Source organism: Tachyglossus aculeatus, chromosome X4 (assembly GCF_015852505.1).
Source record: "Tachyglossus aculeatus isolate mTacAcu1 chromosome X4, mTacAcu1.pri, whole genome shotgun sequence".
In the NCBI taxonomy this organism is placed as follows: domain Eukaryota; kingdom Metazoa; phylum Chordata; class Mammalia; order Monotremata; family Tachyglossidae; genus Tachyglossus; species Tachyglossus aculeatus.
Window position 1 is genome coordinate 58,489,364 of NC_052098.1, and position 21,667 is coordinate 58,511,030.

At 41.9% G+C, this 21,667-nt stretch overlaps 1 protein-coding gene and 1 non-coding gene across 3 annotated transcripts in view; both read left to right on the top strand.

Annotated features, from left to right (window-relative positions):
• The window catches only part of MELK (maternal embryonic leucine zipper kinase), a 53,961-nt gene extending 33,537 nt beyond the window's left edge, over nucleotides 1–20,424 (top strand). The window contains exons 12-18 of one of the 2 annotated variants that reach the window (XM_038769859.1): nucleotides 1,982–2,113; nucleotides 5,094–5,228; nucleotides 6,750–6,981; nucleotides 9,432–9,528; nucleotides 9,957–10,125; nucleotides 17,631–17,734; nucleotides 19,943–20,424. In XM_038769859.1, the coding sequence (XP_038625787.1) occupies nucleotides 1,982–2,113; nucleotides 5,094–5,228; nucleotides 6,750–6,981; nucleotides 9,432–9,528; nucleotides 9,957–10,125; nucleotides 17,631–17,734; nucleotides 19,943–20,120 (1,047 nt within the window). In that variant the 3' untranslated portion in view covers nucleotides 20,121–20,424. The remainder of the gene's footprint in view (nucleotides 1–1,981; nucleotides 2,114–5,093; nucleotides 5,229–6,749; nucleotides 6,982–9,431; nucleotides 9,529–9,956; nucleotides 10,126–17,630; nucleotides 17,735–19,942) is intronic. The other variant, XM_038769860.1, reaches the window with a different exon arrangement.
• Nucleotides 1,254–1,356, top strand: LOC119948262. Its single transcript, XR_005456670.1, has one exon. It is a non-coding gene; the product is annotated as a U6 spliceosomal RNA (small nuclear RNA).
• Nucleotides 20,425–21,667: the final 1,243 nt, after the last annotated feature.

Here is a 21,667-nt window from a genome sequence, read left to right on the forward strand (position 1 = left end):
TGAGGTAACTGAGGCACAGAGAAGTCGAGTGACTTGCCCAAAATCACTCAGCTGATAAGGGGTGGATCCGGGACTAGAACCCATGACCTCTGTCGCCCAAACCCATGCTCTTTCCACTCAGCCATGCTGCTTCTCTAACGACTCACTCGAGGAGCTTGGAAACGAATAGTAGGAGGGAGAAGATGGAACCATTAACTGGAAGGTGCCATGGGGTCAAGGCAGGTTTAATTTTCCCTTCACCCCTGCTAGATTATAAACTCCTTGAAGGCAGGGATCTTGTCCATCCTGTCCCTGACAGTGGTATCAAAGGACACTTCAAGCAGTCATGAGGTGGTGACCTTCTTTACAGCATCCTCATGGTGGTTTTACCCTACCTGTAATTTTTCAATCTATCAACCAATGGTATTCACTGAGTGCTTACTATGTCCTGAGCACTGTGAGAGGCAGCATGGCCCAGTGGCTAGAGTATGGTCCTGGGAGTCAGAGGATCTGGGTTCTAATCCCGACTCTGTCACTAGTTTGCCGTGTGACCCGGGTCAAGTCCCTCAACTTCTCCATGCCTCAGTTTCCTCAACTGTAAAATGGGGATTAAATCCCCCTCCCTCCTACTTTGACTGTGAGCTAAGGGTGCACCCCAGAAGGAGACAAACAGCTATTTTTGTCATTGTCTTCTCCGCCTCGTCCAACTGCCATTCTCCAGTCGATGGTAAGTCCCATCATGTCTAGAAAGGAAGACAACAAGCTACTGAAATGTAGCTTTGTTTCCCCAAATGATAATGAATTTAATACTCCAAAGATTTGGTCATCATACATCAAGATCAAAGAAGTGGGGCGAGAAGAAGAATCTCATTACTGTATAACCAAGTACAAAGATGGAAAGGGGCAAAGGACGCCAGGTCAATATTTTTAAAGAAATTATCCTCAGATAAATCCTGTGTTAGGGGTCAACTATGTTGAAATGAGCCTTTTCACCCAGTTTAAATCTTTGATGAATTGAAAGTTGGCACAGGTTATTTAAGCAACCAAGCACACTGAATAAAGTGGCACCCGCTTGACAACATCTTGTTGTCTCCGGATTAGCTATCGCTGCAGGGTTTGAACTTTTCCAGGAGGGACAAGTGCCTGTACCCCACCGGGCAAGCTTCGCCTACCTTCTGCCTCCACCTCAGCTGTTTCCAACCTTCTCTTTCACCCATACGACTTCCTGGGAAGCTGGGAATCCAACCCTAAATGCTACCAGTGCTTGCTGTTCATTGTTTCGGCAGCACATATACTAAAATTGGAACGATACAGAGAAGATTAGCATGGCCCCTGCGCAAGGATGACACGCAAATTCGTGAAGCGTTCCATATTTTTCTATTTATTTATTTATTTTACTTGTGCATATCTATTCTATTTATTTTATTTTGTTAGTATGTTTGGTTTTGTTCTCTGTCTCCCCCTTTTAGACTGTGAGCCCACTGCTGGGTAGGGACTGTCTCTATATGTTACCAATCCGTACTTCCCAAGCACTTAGTACAGTGCTCTGCACATAGTAAGCGCTCAATAAATACGATTGATGATGATGATTGTTGTGAATCTGTGGCAATCAGGCTAAAGTGTATGTCATTGATATGAAAAGGATTTAACAGTTCCACATAAGTCTACTGATGCTGTATTTTGGGAGGGGAGGAACATAATGATATTCATTCAATCATATTTAGTGAGCACTTAATGTGTGTGAGCCTGTTGTTGGGTAGGGACCGTCTCTATACGTTGCCAAGCGCTCAGTACAGTGCTTTGCACGCAGTAAGCGCTCAATAAATACGATTGACTGAATGAATGATGCCTGGCAGAGTAATGACAGTGCCTGGCACCTAGTAAGTGCTTAACAAATACCATTATAATATTATGCAGTGCAAACTGCTTGGGGATGCAGAGGGTCGTAAAATATTCTTCTTATGAACCACCTTACTAGGTTGTAAACAATTTCTCTCCTCAGTGGAAATATGATCAACTTTCAGCTACATACCTCCTACTTCTAGCTAAGAAGGATCAGGGTAAACCGATACGTCTAAGATTGCCATCTGCATTCCATGAACAAACAAGTTTGACTCCATTCAGTGAATTTAAGGTAAGTTTTAATCCAGGTTGCCATAATTTCGCCTCGGTCCAAATCCATCGTTCTGAAGAAGGCCAACTTTACCGTGGGAAAAGAGCTAAGTAAAACTCAAGAAATTTGCAAGTGACTACCTATAGTGCAAAACCTCGAGGAAAAGCTTATAGGAGAGCTTATGTGCATGTTATTAAGTGTACGTATATTAAAAATTATGTACATAAAAGCGGTGCCAAAAATTTTGAATCAGGAAGTTCCTAAGAGGATTTTACTAGAATTTACCTTCTTGAAAGTGATACACCATTTAGAACTGAGATGGGAAGTATTGTGAGCCCCTCGTGGGTCACGGACTGTGTCCAACCGGATTATTTTGTACCTTCCCCAGTGCCTAGCAGAGTGGTTGGCACATGGTAAATACTTAACAAACACCATTGTTGTAAATACCAGTTGTCATTATTTGGGCAAGTCAGTGAAATCAAAGATAACAGAATACTAAAAATTGATATCTTGCTGCATTGAGAGATTCATGAGAACTCTGTCTCTCTATCTATCTATCAAAAGGTTCTTGGGGCAGAGGAGGGGGGCTAATAAAATGCTTCTGAGGTGTTCAGTGCATTAGCTTCAAACCAAAGGGAGGCATACATAGCTGTAAACATGACTGTGTGATCCAACCTGGTATGTGATTCATCATCTAGAAATCACACCTTCACATATTATTATTATTATTATTATTATTATATTAAGTGCTTACTATGTGTCCATCATTGTTCTAAGTGATGGGGAAGATAAGTTAATCAGGTTGGACATCATTAAATGATAGATCCACAACCTATTTTGACCAAATCAGCGAATGTTGCGGAGTGGGAAGATTGGGACTGGGAGTCAGGAAACCTGGGTTTGAATCCCAGCTCTGCCATTGGCCTACTGTGTGACCTTGGGCAAGTCACTTAACCTCTCTGGACCTCAGCTTCCTCCTTTGATAAAGGGGGATAAGATAATCGTGAGGCTTGTGTGGGGCTGAGATCGAGTCTGACATAACCTTTTGGCTACCTGGCACCTAACGCATAGTAAGCATAGAAGCAGCGTGGCTAGAGAAGCAGCGTGGCTCAGTGGAAAGAGCCCGGGCTTTGGAGTCAGAGGTCATGGGTTTGAATCCCAGCTCTGCCAATTGTCAGCTGTGTGACTTTGGGCAAGTCACTTCACTTCTCTGGGCCTCAGTTACCTCATCTGTAAAATGGAGATTAGGACTGTGAGCCCCCTGTGGGACAACCTGATCACCTTGTAACCTCCCCAGCGCTTAGAACAGTGCTTTGCACATAGTAAGCACTTAATAAATGCCATCATTATTATTAAATAAGTGCTATTATTTTTGCTGTAACTCAAAAGACTAATTAGTTGGGCATTTTTCATAGAAAACTGACCCTGAAATATCTATCGTGTATCTAAAACCATCACGTAATCTGTAAAGACATTCAAAAAGCACTCTTAGCAAACTATTGTTTCTGTGTGTTTCTCTTTTTACATTTTTTTTTTGTAAAACGGAAGTTGAAAACCTGTAAATTGTGCATTACTGGATGAAATTTGCAAGTTTCTACAATTGGCCATTGTCTCGTTCTCTGTATATTGGCTGCTGTAATGTAGTCATTTTTATAATGTGGGGACTACATTCTTAAAGGACCCCACATTTAAGGAAAATTGATGTATATCAATCATAGCATACATAAAATCACATTGCATTCTGCCCAGATGGACACACATGGAAAGACGAACGTTCCCTAATTCTTGCCATCAAGTCCTATCCAAAGTGCATAGTGCAAACATGCGTTGTAGAACTGGCTGTATTTGGAAAACACTCTTCATAAAGTGATTTAAAGAATTTCATATCGCTTCCTGATTTGAAATTCCAAGTCCTATTCACTTCTTCGCAATATTATAGTTCCATGAATCTCACATTAGAGAATTTGGCTACTAAACAAGATATTATGTAGTTGGCATTTAGGATTAAATGTACCTTTAACGTAACATGAGATTAGTGATCTGGGAGCCCTGTGTCACTACTAAGGCAAATTGCATAGCCATTTAATTACCATTTGTCCCATATGCAAAACTGACCAAACTGACCTACTTCACTAGGCTTTGTAAGGAATAACTAATGAATTCTTTTGTTTAGCATTGATTTATTTTACTTTATATCAGTTCCTAGTGCCTTGGTGATGGCAATATAATTCTTTAGTTGTGGTAATAATAATAATAATAATGGCATTTATTAAGCACTTACTATATGCAAAACACTGTTCTAAGCGCTGGGGAGGTTACAAGGTGATCAGGTTGTCCCACGGGAGGCTCACAGTCTTAATCCCCATTTTGCAGATGAGGTAACTGAGGCACAGAGAAGTTAGGTGACTTGCCCAAAGTCACACAGCTGACAATTGGCGGAGCTGGGATTTGAACCCATGACCTCTGACTCCAAAGCCCAAGCTCTTTCCACTGAGCCACGTGAATATTCTAAAGCTTCCTGTTTGTCCAGGAAGTCCCGACGCCTCTTCCCTCCCATTTTTCACTGATTTACCTTGCTGAAGGGTGCCTTTGTTCTGCTTCTCTGTCCTGCCTTCTGGCTGAGAGCATTTTGGCTGAAATATTCTTTTATGAAATTTCTCAATCGCTTACTATGCGCCAGGGGCTATACTAAGTGCTGATAGATACAAGCTACGTGTCCCGTGTGGGACTCACGGTCGTAATCCCCGTTTTACCGATGAGGTAGCTGAGGCACAGAGAAGTTAAGTGAGTTGCCCAAGATCACACAGTAACCCAGTGGCAGTGCGGTGATACAACCCAGGTCCTTCTGACTCCGTGCTCTGTCCAGTAGGCCACACTGCTTCTACTTTACCCCTGTCCTCAAGAGTCTCCCCTTCTCTCTGCTCAGTGCTCTAGTTAAAGTTTGTCTTTGTGCTATTTATTTAATGCTTTTAATCCATTTTTCATCCTTGTATAATTCAAGAAGCTTAGTCTGGAAGAAGCAGGGGACGGTGCTGGTTCTTTTGAACTAGGCTCTATAAAATGTCCTGGAAAAGATGAATTGACTGAAGACAGTCCATCAGCAGAGATAGGGCCAAATATCTCCCCCAAAACTGAGGTATGAGTTATTTTACTTTTGGTTTTAGATTTTTTTAATTCTAAATTTTAGTCTTTGTGTCTAAATTTTAATGTATTATAGCTTCAAAACTTCAATTGTAAACCAACTGTTTTCGGCAACAGCAGTGTATACCAGGGGTGTTACCTCTTCATTTCCACCCTTCCTAGTCATCCCTAGGCACTCATGTGTTCATCAGTTCATTTGTTTATTCATGTGCCTGTTGGTTATTTATACCTATGTTCTCACTATGGTAAAACACATCCCTTTTGTTGACCACATCCCTCATTTGATTGAAAGCTTCTTGAGGGCAGTGATCCTGTCTTTGCTTCTTTTCTATGCTCCCCAAGGTGCTCAATAAATGTTCTCAATTCACTTTGATACACACCCCAGCTCCACAGTCGTTGTGTACATATTCTTATACTCTACTGTTTCCCCTATCCCTAATCTATTTTAATGTCTGTCTCATGTAGACTTCTGCTTCTCGTGGGCAGGGATCGCGTCTGCTAACTCTGTTGATTGTACTTCCCTCAGCGTTTAGTACAGTGGCATGCACACAGTGAGCCCTCAATAAATACCACTGCGTGGTTGATACTACCCGTGGAAGTGTAGTTTTCATCCAGTGAGACTAGTCTGGTTTGAGTCAACCCCAAATGTACCTGCCTCGTGGAAAGAATAAGAATCGTGGCATTTAAGTGCTGTACTAAGCAATATACCAAGCACTATACTATCCAGCTTCATGAGAAGCAGCGTGGCGTATTGGATAGAGCATGACCCTGGGAGTCAGAAGGGCCTGGGTTCTGATCCCTACTCTGCCACTTGTCTACTGTGTGACCCTGGGCAAGTCACTTCACTTCTCTGTGCCAGTTACCTCATCTGTAAAATGGGGGATTAAGGCTGGGAGCCCCAAGTGGGACATGGACTGTATCCAACCTGATTATCTTTGTCTACCCCAGGGCTTAGTACAGTGCCTGGTGGCACATAGTAAAGCACTTAACAAATGCAATTTTTAAAAAATGCACATACATGCAGCTAACCAGCCCACCACTACTACATTTGTAGTGGTCTGCAGGTCGCCCAATTCAGGGGATTTAGAGAGTGTTTGGGGAACAGTACCAAGAAGTAGGGTACGTGGGACAATTCCGTGCCTACACAGGTTTTGCCCAGGTTCAATAGAATATATGTTTCATCCTGAGCGTAGTTTTTATTTTTCCAGTTTGCTTTCCAAATTCACATGGTTCAGTTTTTTGTTTTTTTTGCATAGGTTATATGCCCATTGATGCCCACTTTTAACAATGCCATAAATTAGACTTTGGACTTTAATCAGTTCATTTTTACATTTTACACTGATTACAGTAAGTTACGGTCTACGTTTCTCAAAAACCCTCCAGCTGCTAACCATACCTCATAATATTAAGCTTTAAAAATTACTAGGCAACATAAAGTACTGTGAAAGTGATTAGAGCAGAAGAAATGAAGTTTCCCTCTCCTGCACTATGCCTTACCCCAATGACTTCTTTACAGCTGGCAAAACATCAGACGGAATCGCTTGGTGCGGAGTCTAAACCATTAACTCCAGTCATTCGCAGAGCAGCCATAAAGAAATCAGAGAACAAAGAGAATTTATGCACTCCTATGTCTGGTGTAAAGGATGAAGAGTACTTCATGCTCCCTGCTCCAAAGACTCCAGTTACTAAGAAATTGAATGAGAAAGGAATACTAACCACACCGAACAGTCGCACTGTTCCTTCCAAAGGTACATCTTGTTGGTAAAAAGCAGGGATTAAGTAGTGAATAAAAAGATGGCCTCTCTTAAAATCGATGTTTAAGATTAAGTTGATGACAAGCAGTGGTAAGGGCATGAGGAGTTGTTCAGAAAGAGGTGAAATTGCTGTAAAATTTTCTAAAGTGATATGAACTCATTTTAATGATAGGTGACATATGTTAGTCCATACATGAAAATTATGCTGTCAGTGCTTTTTGGAAACAATGCAACCTTGACCTATTTTCGTAATTTCCAAAAAGCTAATGAGTTGTCTCAACACGTAGGAACTGCACATGATAAAATTGTTTATAAACTTGAGAACATAATGAATTTTCTAGCTTTACCTTCTTACTGAGATTGGCCTTGCTCTTTACCAAACTTTTTTTGCATAAGTGATTCTTCCCCTTTATTTCCATGATGCAAGACTATACTTGATTGCGCCCCACCCCAAAATTCAAAGAGCCATCGCGGTAGACTCTGGTATTCAGCATATTTACTGAAGAATATCAGCTTAACTAGTGAATCAGGTAACCAACAAGGTCTGCGCCCTTCAGTGTTAAAACAAGATAAAGCTATTTCTTTACCTTTTGGAAACACATTGCAGTTCTTCAGTGTGGAAATTATATTCCTGTAAAAGTCTTTTTTGAGGAAAACTCGAAGTACGCTCTGTGTCTGCCACCGTGCCTCCGTGCATTAGACCGTTTCTTCTGATGAGGTGACATGCTGAATTCCAACAGGCTCATGTTGCCATAGGAGCATTTCCTAATTCTGCCATCACATTCTAGTCAAAAGGTGGAATGAGAAAACCGTGGAAGAACTGAGCGAGCTGATCCATGGTGATTGGTGTCTGCCAATATGCCATTACCTTGTTTTATCATTAGCATTTTAGAAATCCTACCTGAGCATCTGAATTTAACTCTGAACCATCACAGTCCTTCCTATGTCCCTCTATGGCACAATCCCAATCACTGTTCAGGCTGCTCAAATTCAATCTCACTTGAATTTGCTCTGTCTTGGCCATTGCTCCCCCCTCTAGTTCCGAAGGGCCCTTCCCTGGCGCCAGAAAACTTCAGGAAGAGTTTGGTGGTTGGGAGAGGGTTCTGTTAATGCAGGATCTTTTCTGGAGCAGAGAGAAGTACTCGGTTCTCTAGAAATTCAGTACTATAAAGTGTTTCTCATTAATCCACAAGGTTTGCAGCTCAGAAAGGATTTGGGGAAAGTTGTCTTGCATATTGGTTGTCGTAAAGATCTGACTGGGGGTTTTGATAGATGGTCTAAGCATATTTAGCCAAGTGTCTGGAATGGCTTATCTCCTTCCTGTCTTGTCTTATGCTGTCGAGTCGTCTCCGACCCATAGCGACATCATGGACGCATCTCTCCCAGAACACCCCGCTGTCCGTCTGTAATCGTTCTGGTAGTGTATCCATAGAGTTTTCTCGGTAAAAATACAGACGTGGTTTACCGTTGCCTCCCTTCACCCAACTTGAGTCTCTGCCCTCGACACTTTCCCATGCCCCCGCTGCCCAGCACAGGAGAGTTTTGCCTTTTAGCAGATTGCCTTTCACTCTCTAGCCACTGCCCAAGCCAGAAATGGAATGTGTGTGCCTCTGCTTGACTCTCCCTCCCGTCATCGAGACTGTATACCTGTATATATGTTTGTATGTATTTATTACTCTATTTTACTTGTACATATCTATTCTATTTATTTTATTTTGTTAATATGTTTTGTTTTGTTCTCTGTCTCCCCCTTCTAGACTGTGAGCCCACTGTTGGGTAGGGACCGTCTCTATGTGTTGCCAACCTGTACTTCCCAAGCGCTTAGTACAGTGCCCTGCACACAGTAAGCGCTCAATAAATACGATTGATTGATTGGTAGAATACTGAAAACTCTCCAGGTGCGACCCTGAGAGGGGCTATCTCCTTCTAGTACCTATGAAATTAGAAACCGGGAAGAAGGTAAGGAATGAAACTTGGGAGAGATAGGAGCAATGATAATCTGTGCTTTATTTTAATGTCTGTCTCCCCTTCTAGACTGTAAGCTCCTTGTGGGCAGGGAATGTATTTGCAGATTCTTATATTGTACTTATTACCGTGGTCTGAACACAAGTACTCAATAAATACTATTATTTTCTGTTGTATTAGCCCATTTTTGAGGGTTGGGCTGACCTCGGAGCCCATCTAGTCTGACCCGTAACAAGGTTCCAAGCTAACTATCCACATTATTTACTCTTTACATTTGACTTCAACTATTTTGTGGTAATAATGCATTTCATTTCAATTTTTCAATTATCTAGTCGGTGACTTTTTGGAGCAGATTAATTTTTAGGATTAAATTTTCTCATTGAAGAGAAATCAAAATGATTATCCTAATTCACTGCATGGTATAGCTTTCCAAAGTTGTGGCATATAAGTGGATTGTTGTTTGTTTTTTTCTTCCTCAGAGAAAGATCAGCCCCCTAAAGAAACAACAGTGAAAACCTCTACAGACTCTGATATTTCAACTGATTTGGTAGGAGCTGTCATTAGTCCTGAAAGAAGGTGGGTATCTCTTATACTATGCATAAGAACTAAGTGCTTTTAACAACCATATTTCCTAAATTTTTATGCAACTAAACCTCTTAGTCCAAAGGAGTGAAGAAGGAGCTATTTGCAGCCTCCAGAGGGGTCTGAAGTGATCATTGGTTCTTACACCCCAGTCGTGGAAACTAGATGGTAGGCCTGTATAGGTGTATCAAACAACCACAAACTGTATTAAATCCTTACAATGTGTGAAATTCTGTACTAAATTCTGGGAAGAATACTTGGCTGTTTACTGAGGCACTGGTGATTGGGAAGGTTTATATGTATATATTTATCTCTCTCTCTATATAGATATATACACACATACTTGAACCTGTTTTAGACAACATACGAGCAGAATGACATAAAAATGAGACATAAAACTTCGGTTAAAATTGTCTTTAAAGGTGCCACTCAGTAGAATTGGCTCTCAACCAAGCCCATATGGAGAGTGCTCAGAAGAAAAAAGGAATGGGAGTATTTGGAAGTCTTGAAAGAGGCTTGGATAAAGTGATTACAATGTTTACACCAAGTAAAAGGAAGGGCTCTGCCGGAGATGGACCAAGAAGACTGAGGGTAAGATCACCAACACGTTAGTTTTGTTGGCTCATTTGTTTATTTTCAAGGAGCCTCTGATCCGTAGGGCCTTGCTTTGGTCCGTGGGCCTTTGCGCAGGTATAGAATAGCATTATTTACATGTGAGATAAATGTGAGAGGAGTCGTTAAAGATGACACTAAGATTACCAACTCTTATATTGTACTCTCCCAACCGCTTAGTGCAGTATTCTGCACACAGCACTTAATAAATACGATCGATTGGTTGCAAACTTGTGGAACCAAAAGGACCGTGGTGTTCCTGACAGATAGAGATGGAAAAGTTAGAACACGGTTTCGGAGAGAATCCAAAACCATTACACACTTAACCATGCTTTACAATTGATTGTTTGCCAAGTAGTATTAAGTAGCCAATCTTTTACTTTGGTGAATCTTATGAAACTGTCAAGATTCCCCCTGCTAGGAGTCTTGTTGACTGGGAGCTGTAATTTCCTATTCAGTTGTATATAGCTCTTAATCTCCCTGATTCTTGGCCTGTGGTTTTGGTACTCTGATCATTTCCTTTGCAAGTAAAGGAGTATGTGGATAAATTTCTCCAGAAGTGAATGCATTATAAAGAGCCAATTACCTTGCAGAAACACGCTAAGAAAATCTGAATAACTACTGCTATGCTTATCGACCTTTCTACTCACCCACTCTGTCTCCCATCCAGCAGACCTCACATTCACTTATTCTACTGTTGAATATGCCTCTCCTATCCAGTTTTATCTTCCCTTCCCCCTATATTTTCTTGGCTGTGACTCCAATTTTATCTGTATTTGTTTCTACTCTTTTTCTCTTGGTGCTACTGAGCATGCCTAAAACCATGGTTATAGGGGTACCGCTATCACAATTTCAAACACAAAAATGAGCATTTGTGTCCAGAAACTTAATTTGTGCACCACTGTTTCAACTATGTTATAAATGATAGTTTTTCCACTTTCTCATTTTTGTGGAACTAAGCGGTTATTGTGCAACCTGGTTTTAATGAGCTCGCTTGGGACAATAACTTGACTATGGCATTACTCATCACTTAGCCACAGCAAATTCCCTATAGGAAGTACAAAAAAAAATCCTGGGTTGATGATACTTTCCCTCTTCTTCTGAGAGGCATATATATTTTTTTTAATAAAGAGGTAGGCTAGGAAGAAGGCCTATGGCCACTGCCCGACATCAGTTGAAAGAAAAAGGGTGAGAGAATAAAATTGGGAAATTTGGGGATGTTCTGAAGTTTCCCTTGGTATTTAGCTGACATTTTGGCTAGGCTAGCAGAGGGAGGAAGCACATGGTCTGATTCACAAGCAGTGGAGAATACCCTGATTTGCAGCAGGAAGAATAGGGATGCTAGTGCTCATTCTCAATATTAAGAAGGAAGAGATTGAATAATAACTAATTTGCATGATAATATATAAATTGGCAACCTCCTAACCAATGTAGATTTCAGGGTTTATTCCATTCCGATTTTTGTTGACCCTCCTCTGGAAAGCGAAAGAGGGGGAAATGAAGATGAAGCTCAGATTCAAACACAGAAACCATGTAAGATCACTATTAGAAGTTTAGACCTGTAAGACACAAGAAACTTGGGGGATTGATTGGGAAGGAAAGTGATTCACTTTCAGGAGTGTACTCTCACTCATGCATTCCCTCTCTCAATCCCTAACCATCCTAGCTCATAGTTGTTTTCAACTGCTGTTACTGCAGTTTATATCGGGTAACTACAGATATATTCTAGTGCACAATTCTGGAGGAAATGTTCAAATGATGGAATCTTCCTATGAAAATGACAGATGAGTCTTGGTCCTGAGACTTTAGGACAGATAATCCAAATAAAGGAGTTAAATTATCAAAGGTATTTACTGGGCTCTCACTGTGGGCAGAGCTCTGTACTAAGTGCTTGGAAGAGTACAGTACAACAGTGTTGGGAGACATGCTTCCTGCCCACAAGGTGTTTACACTCTAAAGGGGAAGGCGGATATTAAAATAAATTACAGGTATGTACTGGGGTCAAGGTGGGGTGAATTTCAAGTTCTTAAAGGGTACAGACTAAGTGGCACAGAAGGGAGAGGGAGTAGGCGAAATGAGGGCTTAGTCAGGGAAGGTCTCTCGGAGTAGATGTGATTTTAATCAGGCTTTGAAGGTGAGAAGAGGGATGGTCCATGAAGAGGGAAGAGGGATGATCCATGAAGGGGGAGGGAGTGTCAGGCCAGAGACAGGACATGGGCAAGGGGTTGGTGGTGGGATAGTCAAGATCGTGGTACAGTGAGTAGGGTGGCATGCTAGGTTGGAGTAGGAAATTAGCAAGGTAAATTTGGAGGGGGCAAGGTGATTGAGTGCTTTAAAGCCTAGGGTAAGGAGTCTCTGCTTGATGTGGAGGTGGATGAGTGACCACTGGAGATTCTGGAGGACCAGGGAGACCTGGACTAGGTGTTTTTGTTAGAAAAATGATCTGGGCAGCAGAGTGAAATATGGATCAGAGTGGGTGAGATGGGAGATACAGTGTTAGTGGCTTTTTCTACACCACTCGCACTCTTTATCCTCATCAGTGCTGGGATACTGAGTTCAACGAGCAAGCAGTGGGGTAGGGGTGCAGTATCTTGCCAAATGCACACAAAAGTGTTTAGGTTTTGGGGTTGTTGGTTTTTTTTCAATGTGCAGGGCCTTTTATGACCAAGGTAACTGCAGCCCAGAGTCAAGGCCGTGCCCTAGTGCTGTAACACAACAGCTGGTTGCTGCAGTTTTTGCTGCCCACTCTAGCCAGCTATTTTTCAGGATTCCTGCTAGACCTATCTACCTTGGGGATTCTTTGGTCAGGAACCTTCACTACTGATGACATAAGAGCGTGGCTTAGTGGAAAGACCCCAGGCTTGAGAGTCAGAGGTCATGGGTTCTAATCCCGCCTCCGCCACGTGTCTGCTGTGTGATTTGGGGCAAGTCACAACTTCTATGGGCCTCGGTTGCCTCATCTGTAAAATGGGGATTAAGACTGTGAGCCCCATGTGGGACAACCTGATGACCTTGTGTCTACCCCAGCGCTTAGAACAGTGCTTGGCACATAGTAAGCACTTAACAAATACCAACATTATTGTTAAGAGGCTATTATTTTGGGCCGGTCTTGCCTGATGCCGTTGAGTCATTTCCGACCCAAACGACACCACGGACACATCTCTGCTGCTATTTTCTCCCCAGCTAATGGCGGATGTTCATTATAAAGAGTTTATATCACATTGGGATGAATTTCTGCTACTGGAAAAAAAAATTAGATTGAGTTTTGAAATGTTGTTGCAGTTAGTGATGGGATTTTAAAATGTTTTGGTTCGGTAGAATATTTAAATTAAAACATTTAATGTCCTGAATGAAATAATCTTAAGGTAATATAACATTAAATATTCATTCATTCATTCAATCATATTTATTGAGCGCTTACTGTATGCAGAGCACTGTACTAAGTGCTCGGGAAATACAAGTCGGCAACATATGTTGTCGGCAATATACAACTCGGCAAAATACGCAAATATTCCCAAATCCCAAGTAATTGGCTACCAAAACCAAGAAAAATGTAAGTTTTGTGTATTAGGAGGATTGAATTTGGGTTATTTTAGGGCAAGTTCAAAGACCTATATCAGAGTTCATATAAAAAATGTCAGTGTGCTTTGGTAAGACCTAGTCTGCGTCTTAGCTAATGTGACAGTAAAACTGTTCTATAAATAAATGTGGGTTACAAAAACAAACCAGGTGCCAGACGAATGCACACCCAACTACTTCTCCATTCTGGCTTCAATTTTTGTGTCTAAGTTAGTTTTCTGGGCTCCCTGTTCTACGTGAAGCATGTTGAGTTTCTCTGTAAAAGGTTACTAAACTTCAAGGTATTCATTATACGTGAAGACTGTTAACTTCTCAACCTTCTTTTCTCAAGTTAACCAGGATTCCTTTGAATTTTTCCTCATAGGAACTAATATTTAAGCAGTCATTTTTATCACTTTGTGAAACCCTTTCCCTTTTCTCCACATTGCTTTATAAAACGCAGTGACCGAAACTATACAACGCAAAAGAAGTTGGCGTGGACCTGTGTAGAATCATTCTACTTTCCCCAAAATGGGAAGGACATTTTTGATGTGCCAAAAATGCACATACAATGCTAAGAGAATAATAATAATAATGGTATTTGTTAAGCGCTTACTATGTGCCAAGCAATGTTCTAAGCGCTGGGGTAGACAGAGGGTAATCAGGTTGTCCCACGTGTGGCTCACACTTTTAATCCCCATTTTACAGACGAGGTAACTGAGACACAGAGAAGTTGTGACTTGCCCAAAGTCACACAGCTGACGGGAGAGCGGGATTAGAACCCATGACCTCTGACTCCAAAGCCCGTGCTCTTTCCCTGAGCCACGCTGCTTCTCAAACCCATTTCCTTCAGACTCCCAAGCCCCCGCTCTTTCCTCCAAGCCACGCTGCTTCTATGTTACCAACTGACCTCTTTCTACCTGTAAAATCTGATTTGGGAATTTTCATTTCATTTCCTCTCCAGAAGGACTTTCTAGACGTCTATTAGCGGGGCTTCTTAAAAGCTTTTAGGTCTTCAGAGGGCTTCTCCTTTGTGTGAACACCCCATTATTGGTGCTGTAGGCGAAGATGTGGTTAGGGCGCTTTCCCCACCCGTGAAGTTTCCTATTCCTTGCGTTTTGAGAGGAGATGTTCAGCTAGTTTTGCATCTGTGGCCCCTTCGACGAGGGAAGGGAGGTGGTGGAGGGGGCTGGGGCAGATATTGCCCTAACCAGCTCAACCCCAGTGCACACTTAAGTTCAGGAAGCATTTTAGTGAAAGCTCCAGCTCAGGTAAGAAAGGGGGGAACCAAGCTGGGAAGGGGGTCTCATTCGACATTTCAGTGTGTCTTGCCTTTAAGTGCCGGATTCTGAGCCGTACCCAGCCACCTTACCCACCATGCCCTTATTGCCCCTTTGCTTATTGAGGGGAAACATTTTAGACTTCCCCATTTTTGCTAAAATTAAGCCACTGCTTTTTTTTTGTTTGTTTCTTGGGGTTTTTTCATGTGTTTTGGTTTCCCCTTGGCTAGCCACATACTTTGATTTTAACTGTTCCTGCAACAGCCGTGTGGAACTGAAAGGAGGGCATTTGCAGATGCAACCTCCACCTCTTATATGAAGGTTTTAATGGGGCTCAGGTCGCTATTTATTACTCTATTTTACTTGTACATGTTTACTATTCTATTTATTTTATTAATTTGTTTTGTTGTCTGTCTCCCCCTTCTAGACTGTGAGCCCGCTGTTGGGTAGGGACCGCCTCTATATGTACTTCCCAAGCGCTTAGTACAGTGCTCTGCATCATCATCATCATCAATCGTATTTATTGAGCGCTTACTGTGTGCAGAGCACTGTACTAAGCGCTTGGGAAGTACAAATTGGCAACATATAGAGACAGTCCCTACCCAACAGTGGGCTCACAGTCTAAAAGGGGGAGACAGAGAACAAAACCAAACATACTAACAGTAAGCACTCAATAAATACAATTGAATGAGTGAATGATTGGCTTCAGCACAACTACTGAGCTAGATTTTAGGGTATGAGTTTGAGAAGCAATAGCAGCATTGGGTAGCATGCCATATAAATGATGATAATAATTGTGGCATTTGTTAAGTGCTTAGTGTGGGCCAGGCACTGTACTAAGCGCTGGGGTAGATAACAAGGTGATTGGGCTGGACACGGTTCCTGTCCTGCACGGGGCTCACAGTCAGTCCCCATTTTACAGTTGAGGTATCTGAGGCACTGAGAAGTGAAGTGACTGGCCCAAGGTCACACAGCAGACAAGTGGTGGAGCCAGGATTAGAACCCAGGTCCTTCTGACTCCCAGACTCATGCTCTATCCACTAGGCCACACTGGTTAACCTGAAACATGGACAAGCACAGGTAGAAAACAATTTTTTCAGGCAAACTGACTTTGGCACTGTATTTGGATTTCCAGAAATGGCATTGATTCCATCCTCATCACCAATGCTACCCCCATTTTCCAATGCTATTGCTACCGCCTCCAACTCATCTTCAACCTTCAACTTGTTCCCTACAGGCCAAAAAGGGGGGAAAACACACCTGCCAACTGTAAACTACTGTTCGTCCATAAACCCAGATCCCCATGAAAGCTGAACATAAAGGGTTAGACTATAAAAGGGAGTCAGATGATATTAAATTTTTCTTAGTCCCATTTTGATTTATTTTAGCCTGCCTTGTGATGTGCTTTTGATATATGCTGTCGTGTAGGTCTCTGCTGTTGATGAGCTGTGTCATATATCATCATTTCTCTGGGTTCCGCTTGGGTTTGATGCCTTTCATCAACATTTCATCCAGGTTTCACTGGACATCTTCAGAATGATTCACAGGCATTGGACAACTGCACGTGATAACAACTGACCCTTCAACCAGGTGGCAAACGAACCGAAAGAGCCAAGCAGAAAACATGCGGGCCTGAGCCTGAAACCGCCAATGCCTAAAAATCATCCTGAAGATGCCCAGTATAACTTGGATGATACATTGATGGAAGGACTCTGTCCACAACATAAGCATGATATGTATGTATATTCATACCCTAGTAAGTGCTCACAGAGTAAGTGCTCAAATGCCATTAATTGATTGATTATCTGTGCTAATATATGGGAGAGGTGGTACTAAAAATACAAAATATCAGTTAATACAAAACTGGTGGTAGCATGGGAGGTTTTGGCTAGGGTTCCAAAGTGGCCAATTAATTATTTGTGGATTTTTTTTTTTAAAGACGTTGGTCGATCACTTACTACGTGCCAGGCACTGTACTCAGTGCTGTGGTAAATGTAAGATAATCGGGTTGGACACAGTTTCTGTTCCACATGGGGCTCAGTCTTAATCTCCATTTTACAGATTAGGTTCCTGAGGCACAGAGAAGTTAAGTGACTTGCCTTGGGTCACACAGCAGGCAAGTGGCAAACCTGGGATTAGAACATAGATTCTCTGACTCCTAGGCCTGTGCTTTTTCCAGTAAGTCAGGCTGCTTCTGAGTTGATTCATGCAAACTGTTTAAAAACTGCATTAAATCTTTCAGGGTACTAGGAGAGTTTAATAAACTGCTGGTTCAGTGTACACCGGCGAGGTGAAAGATTTTGACAATCACCGAAAGTTCTGAAATGCATTCCCATGATCTGTCAGTGGGCAAATTTGGCCCATTATCAATTAAGCACCCTCAGACACATAATACATTCAAAACAAGCATAGTATGTATTCTCTAGGACAAATGCCTATCAAAATATGCTATTTCCTCAGGTTACTCCATTCAGTTTTTAAGATTAAGATTTAGAGATGATGCTCTAAATTCATTCATTCAATCGTATTTATTGAGCGCTGACTGTGTGCAGAGCACTGTACTAAGCACTTGGGAAGTCTCTTTTGAAAAACATGTAAAGAGTGGACTTATATTAAGACTTGTATGATTTTTTTTTTCACTTTCAGGCCCATTATAATGTGACCACAACCAAATTAGTGAATCCAGACGTACTCTTGAATGAAATCATTTCTGTCCTTCCAAAGAAACATGTTGAATATGTGCAGAAAGGGTGAGTACGTGTAACTGGGAACCACTACTATTTTCCTCTATGGCCGATGAAAGACATGCATAATAATAATAATATGGTATTTGTTAAGCACTTGCTATGTGCCAAGCACTGTTCTAAGCCTTGGGGGGAGATACGAGGTAATCAGGTTGTCCCACATGGGGCTCACAGTCTTACTCCCCATTTTACAGATGAGGTAACTGAAGCACAGAGAAGTTAAGTGACTTGCCCAAAGTCACACAGCTGACAGGTGATGGAGCTGGGATTAGAACCCATGACCTCTGACTCCCAAGCCCGTTCTCTTTCCACTGAGCCACGCTGTTTCTCTAAGGAGCATCATTCTGTGTTTTTCACATTCTGTGAAATCCATGCTGTGTTTTTCACATTTTCCTTGCCCATCAACCCACAGGACTTTCTTATGCACCTTAATCACCAATTTAAAAATTTGTGGTGAAAATTGGAAAATTTGAGGAATAGCCCCATTCCACTCCTTATAGCTTCATTCTCCCTTTCCCTCCTCTAGCCTATTACCTCCACCATCATATAGATGAGATCATTCCATGTTGTTGGGATAGGTTAGGATAACTGACTCATCATACAAATGAAAGCTGTAAGTGCCAGTAGGAGTAATATATTCTAGGTTAAATAATCTGTAAATACCCACCGTGTTTGATCAGTCTTTTCTCCAAGCCCACTGAAAAGCTGGTTTGAATACTTCAAGGAACACTGTTTTGAGGTGGGAAGCATCATGAATGCTTTCAAATGGGCTAAACTCATGAAGTGCTGCCATTATACATTAAAAAAAAAAATCTTAGCCATCCAGACAAACTCAGATCCGATGCTGCCAAGGAGAAGGTTTTATTGCATGGGGGCTGTCAGGTGACCTCTTTTTTCATATTTACCGAGTGCTTACTGTTTGCAGAGCACTGTACTAAGCGCTTGGGAGAGTACAATGTAAGAGTTGGTAGACTCATTCCCTGCCCCCAACAAACTTACTGTCTAGAGGGGAAGACAGACATTAATATAAATAAATTATCTGGAAGATGCTTCAGAATGACTTGGCAAATGGATATGGAAAATAACGGAATTTATCAATCAGTGATATTTGAGCACTTACTGTGTGCAGATCACCATACCAAATTGATCAGAAAAACACTCTCAGAATTGATCTCTGACTTTTCCGGCGTTTCCAATCCAACAATCCCATTCTTAGAAGTGACTGTTCCTCTGAGCACAGGAGAGCAAGGCAAACTGGACATGTAAGTGCCATTGACTAAAAGGACAAGGAAAATAGGAGTTAACCTACCTGATTCCCCTGATCTCCATCCTGACTGGAAATGGCTTCCCTTTGGCAAGCAGAGAGGTCAGTGGGCCTGGTACTGTTACCTCAGTTGACAGAAAACCCCTTCTTCCGAGTTCCCCGGGCTGCAAGGCCGTTGCCTAAGAAGGCTTCTGTCTCTAAAGTAGCATCACAGAGTGGAGTCCGTGCAGACTGCGTCCGTATTGTTCATATAAGGTCCCTTGGGAAAGGTGAGGGTTCTTCCTTTCTCTTCTATTGGTCAAGCATCCGGCCGTTCACTCAGTATTAAGACTAAGTGTCTTCTCTGGACTTGGGGAACGTGTGGAGCTTCTGGATCGCTGTAGCCACAGGACGGAGCAAAGTCCAGGAGCTGTGACTACATAGTTTAGACTGAACTGCATCTGAAATTAAGTCCACCTAGGCAGCCCCTGAGCACAGTTTTTATGACTGGAGATTTTGCAAGAAAGAGGGTTACTCGTTTTTAAAGCAGCTGTAAGATGGGAGCCAGAGATGCAGGTCTTGGGCTCACCCAAGGTTTGAAAGGAAATATTTAAGCAGACCTTTTCCCCCTCAGTTTCTTTTTCCTCCTTCAAAACAGGAACAGATTTTCAAGTACAATAGCAAATAGTGTCACCAAAGTAAATGGACATCAGCCTGCGAGAGGATGGTGAAGCTTTTTCTCCCCTGTTTCCCCCGAGGGTGCTAGACCCCCGTTTTCCAACAGGAGCATCCATTGTGCATTAGTGAGGCATCACTTTGAAACTGGGCAAAAAGCACTGACAAGGAATATTACTGATTGATGTGGAACAACCTTGCGTCAGTTGTATTCATTAACACCATGAAAATGTCTTGCAATATACAGAATATTACTGGTCTGCACACTAACCTTCTCCCATTTTTTTTTTCCACAGCTATACCCTGAAATGCCAAACACAGTCAGATTTTGGCAAAGTAACAATGCAGTTTGAGCTAGAAGTATGCCAGCTTAGCAAACCCGATGTCGTGGGTATTAGGAGACAGCGGCTTAAGGGCGATGCTTGGGTCTACAAAAGATTAGTGGAAGACATCCTATCTAGCTGCAAGGTGTAATTAGATCTCCTACAGGATCTGTGCCTCAGCAGAGGCAGGAAGGCAGGAGTTGATTTGTTTTATTTTTAAAGTTCATTATAATTTAAAAACTAATTTAAAAACTATCTTAAGGACCACATATTTGTTTAAGCAGAAGGCATTACTTTGTGAATACATCCAAGACAAACCCATCTGTCATCTGTCTGTCATTTTAATTGTACATCTTTGTATATTCATAACTAGTCATGTCTGGGGGCTCTCTTCCTCATCTGAAACTTCTGCCTGCAAATGTGTAATTTTCTGAAATAAAACAATTGTCAATATAGTCAGCTGTCCTCCGTTTTGTACATAAAATGCAGTCCAAACAAAACTGTTAATGGCATAGCTCTAAGTAAAGATTATTTTGGGTGTATCTTATCAGTTATCAAGTTTGTGTTGGGCAGAAAACAGATAAGAATTCATTTGCATAATTATTTTCCTGTCTCTGCCCTTAAGTAGGATTTATTGAGATCGTTAACTAAGTCACAGCTGTGGTTACTAGAGTTAAACTACATGCTCAATGTGTTGAATAAAATAGGACTGACTTCAAAAATGTGTTTAAGCCAATAATGATAGTATTTAAACTACCTCTAAAAACATTACCGTATAAAATATGGCAATTTTGCCAAAGTCTCAAAACGGTATTTGTATTCTGCTTTTTGATCTGCACCGATAATCTCTAAAGGTCACAGCTAGAATTGCACTGGCACCAGTGACTAGCTAAAGCTATGCAGTGAGTGAGAAAATTTTTAAAGTATGAGAGCTGGATAACTGGAAGAAAAACTAGCGCCTAGGCACAGCAGTTACCATTTCATTATGCCACCTTCCTAATCAACCGCACTTTCGGGGGCCCATTAATATGGCCTAGGAACAGCAGCATTGTAAACGCATAGGAGTTACAATGGATTTTGCCCAACTAGAATTACAACAGGCTCCAATATTGGTATTTACATTAAAAACTTAGTCACTTTCCGCCTTCACTACTGCAGGGGACTGAAGATCCGTTTCAATAGACTCACTCTGGAGCAAAATTCCCTGAGAGATCTCTTCTGGTGTCCTCGAAGGAGGCTTTCAATTCCTCCATTTCATTGCTTATTCTGCCTCTTGGCCTGCCATGCTCCTTAATTCACAGCCCCAGGTCTCACCATTCCCCTATCACCCTTTTACCTCATCACCCTCACTTACCTTGGTCCTCTTCTCCGGTGCTCTCGAGACCTAAAATGTAGGTCCTGGCCCCCACAGCTTGATATGAGGGAGGAGGCTAGTTTGCTAATGTTCAGTGGTAACAGCTGCATCCTAAAGCACAGCAGTCTCTCACTCAATCATATTTGAGTGCTTGCTTTGTATACTGTGCTCAGTCCTTGGAAGAGTCTGAGCTAATGGTTGATGTGACCCTCCCTTAAAGTTAGGATGGCGGTAGCATGACTGTAACCACCTGGAGTTACCTCAGGAACCGTCGTCTGTGACATTTACAGAACAGACTTGTAGCTTTTACCATTAAATTAACACTGATAATAACAGTTAACAAT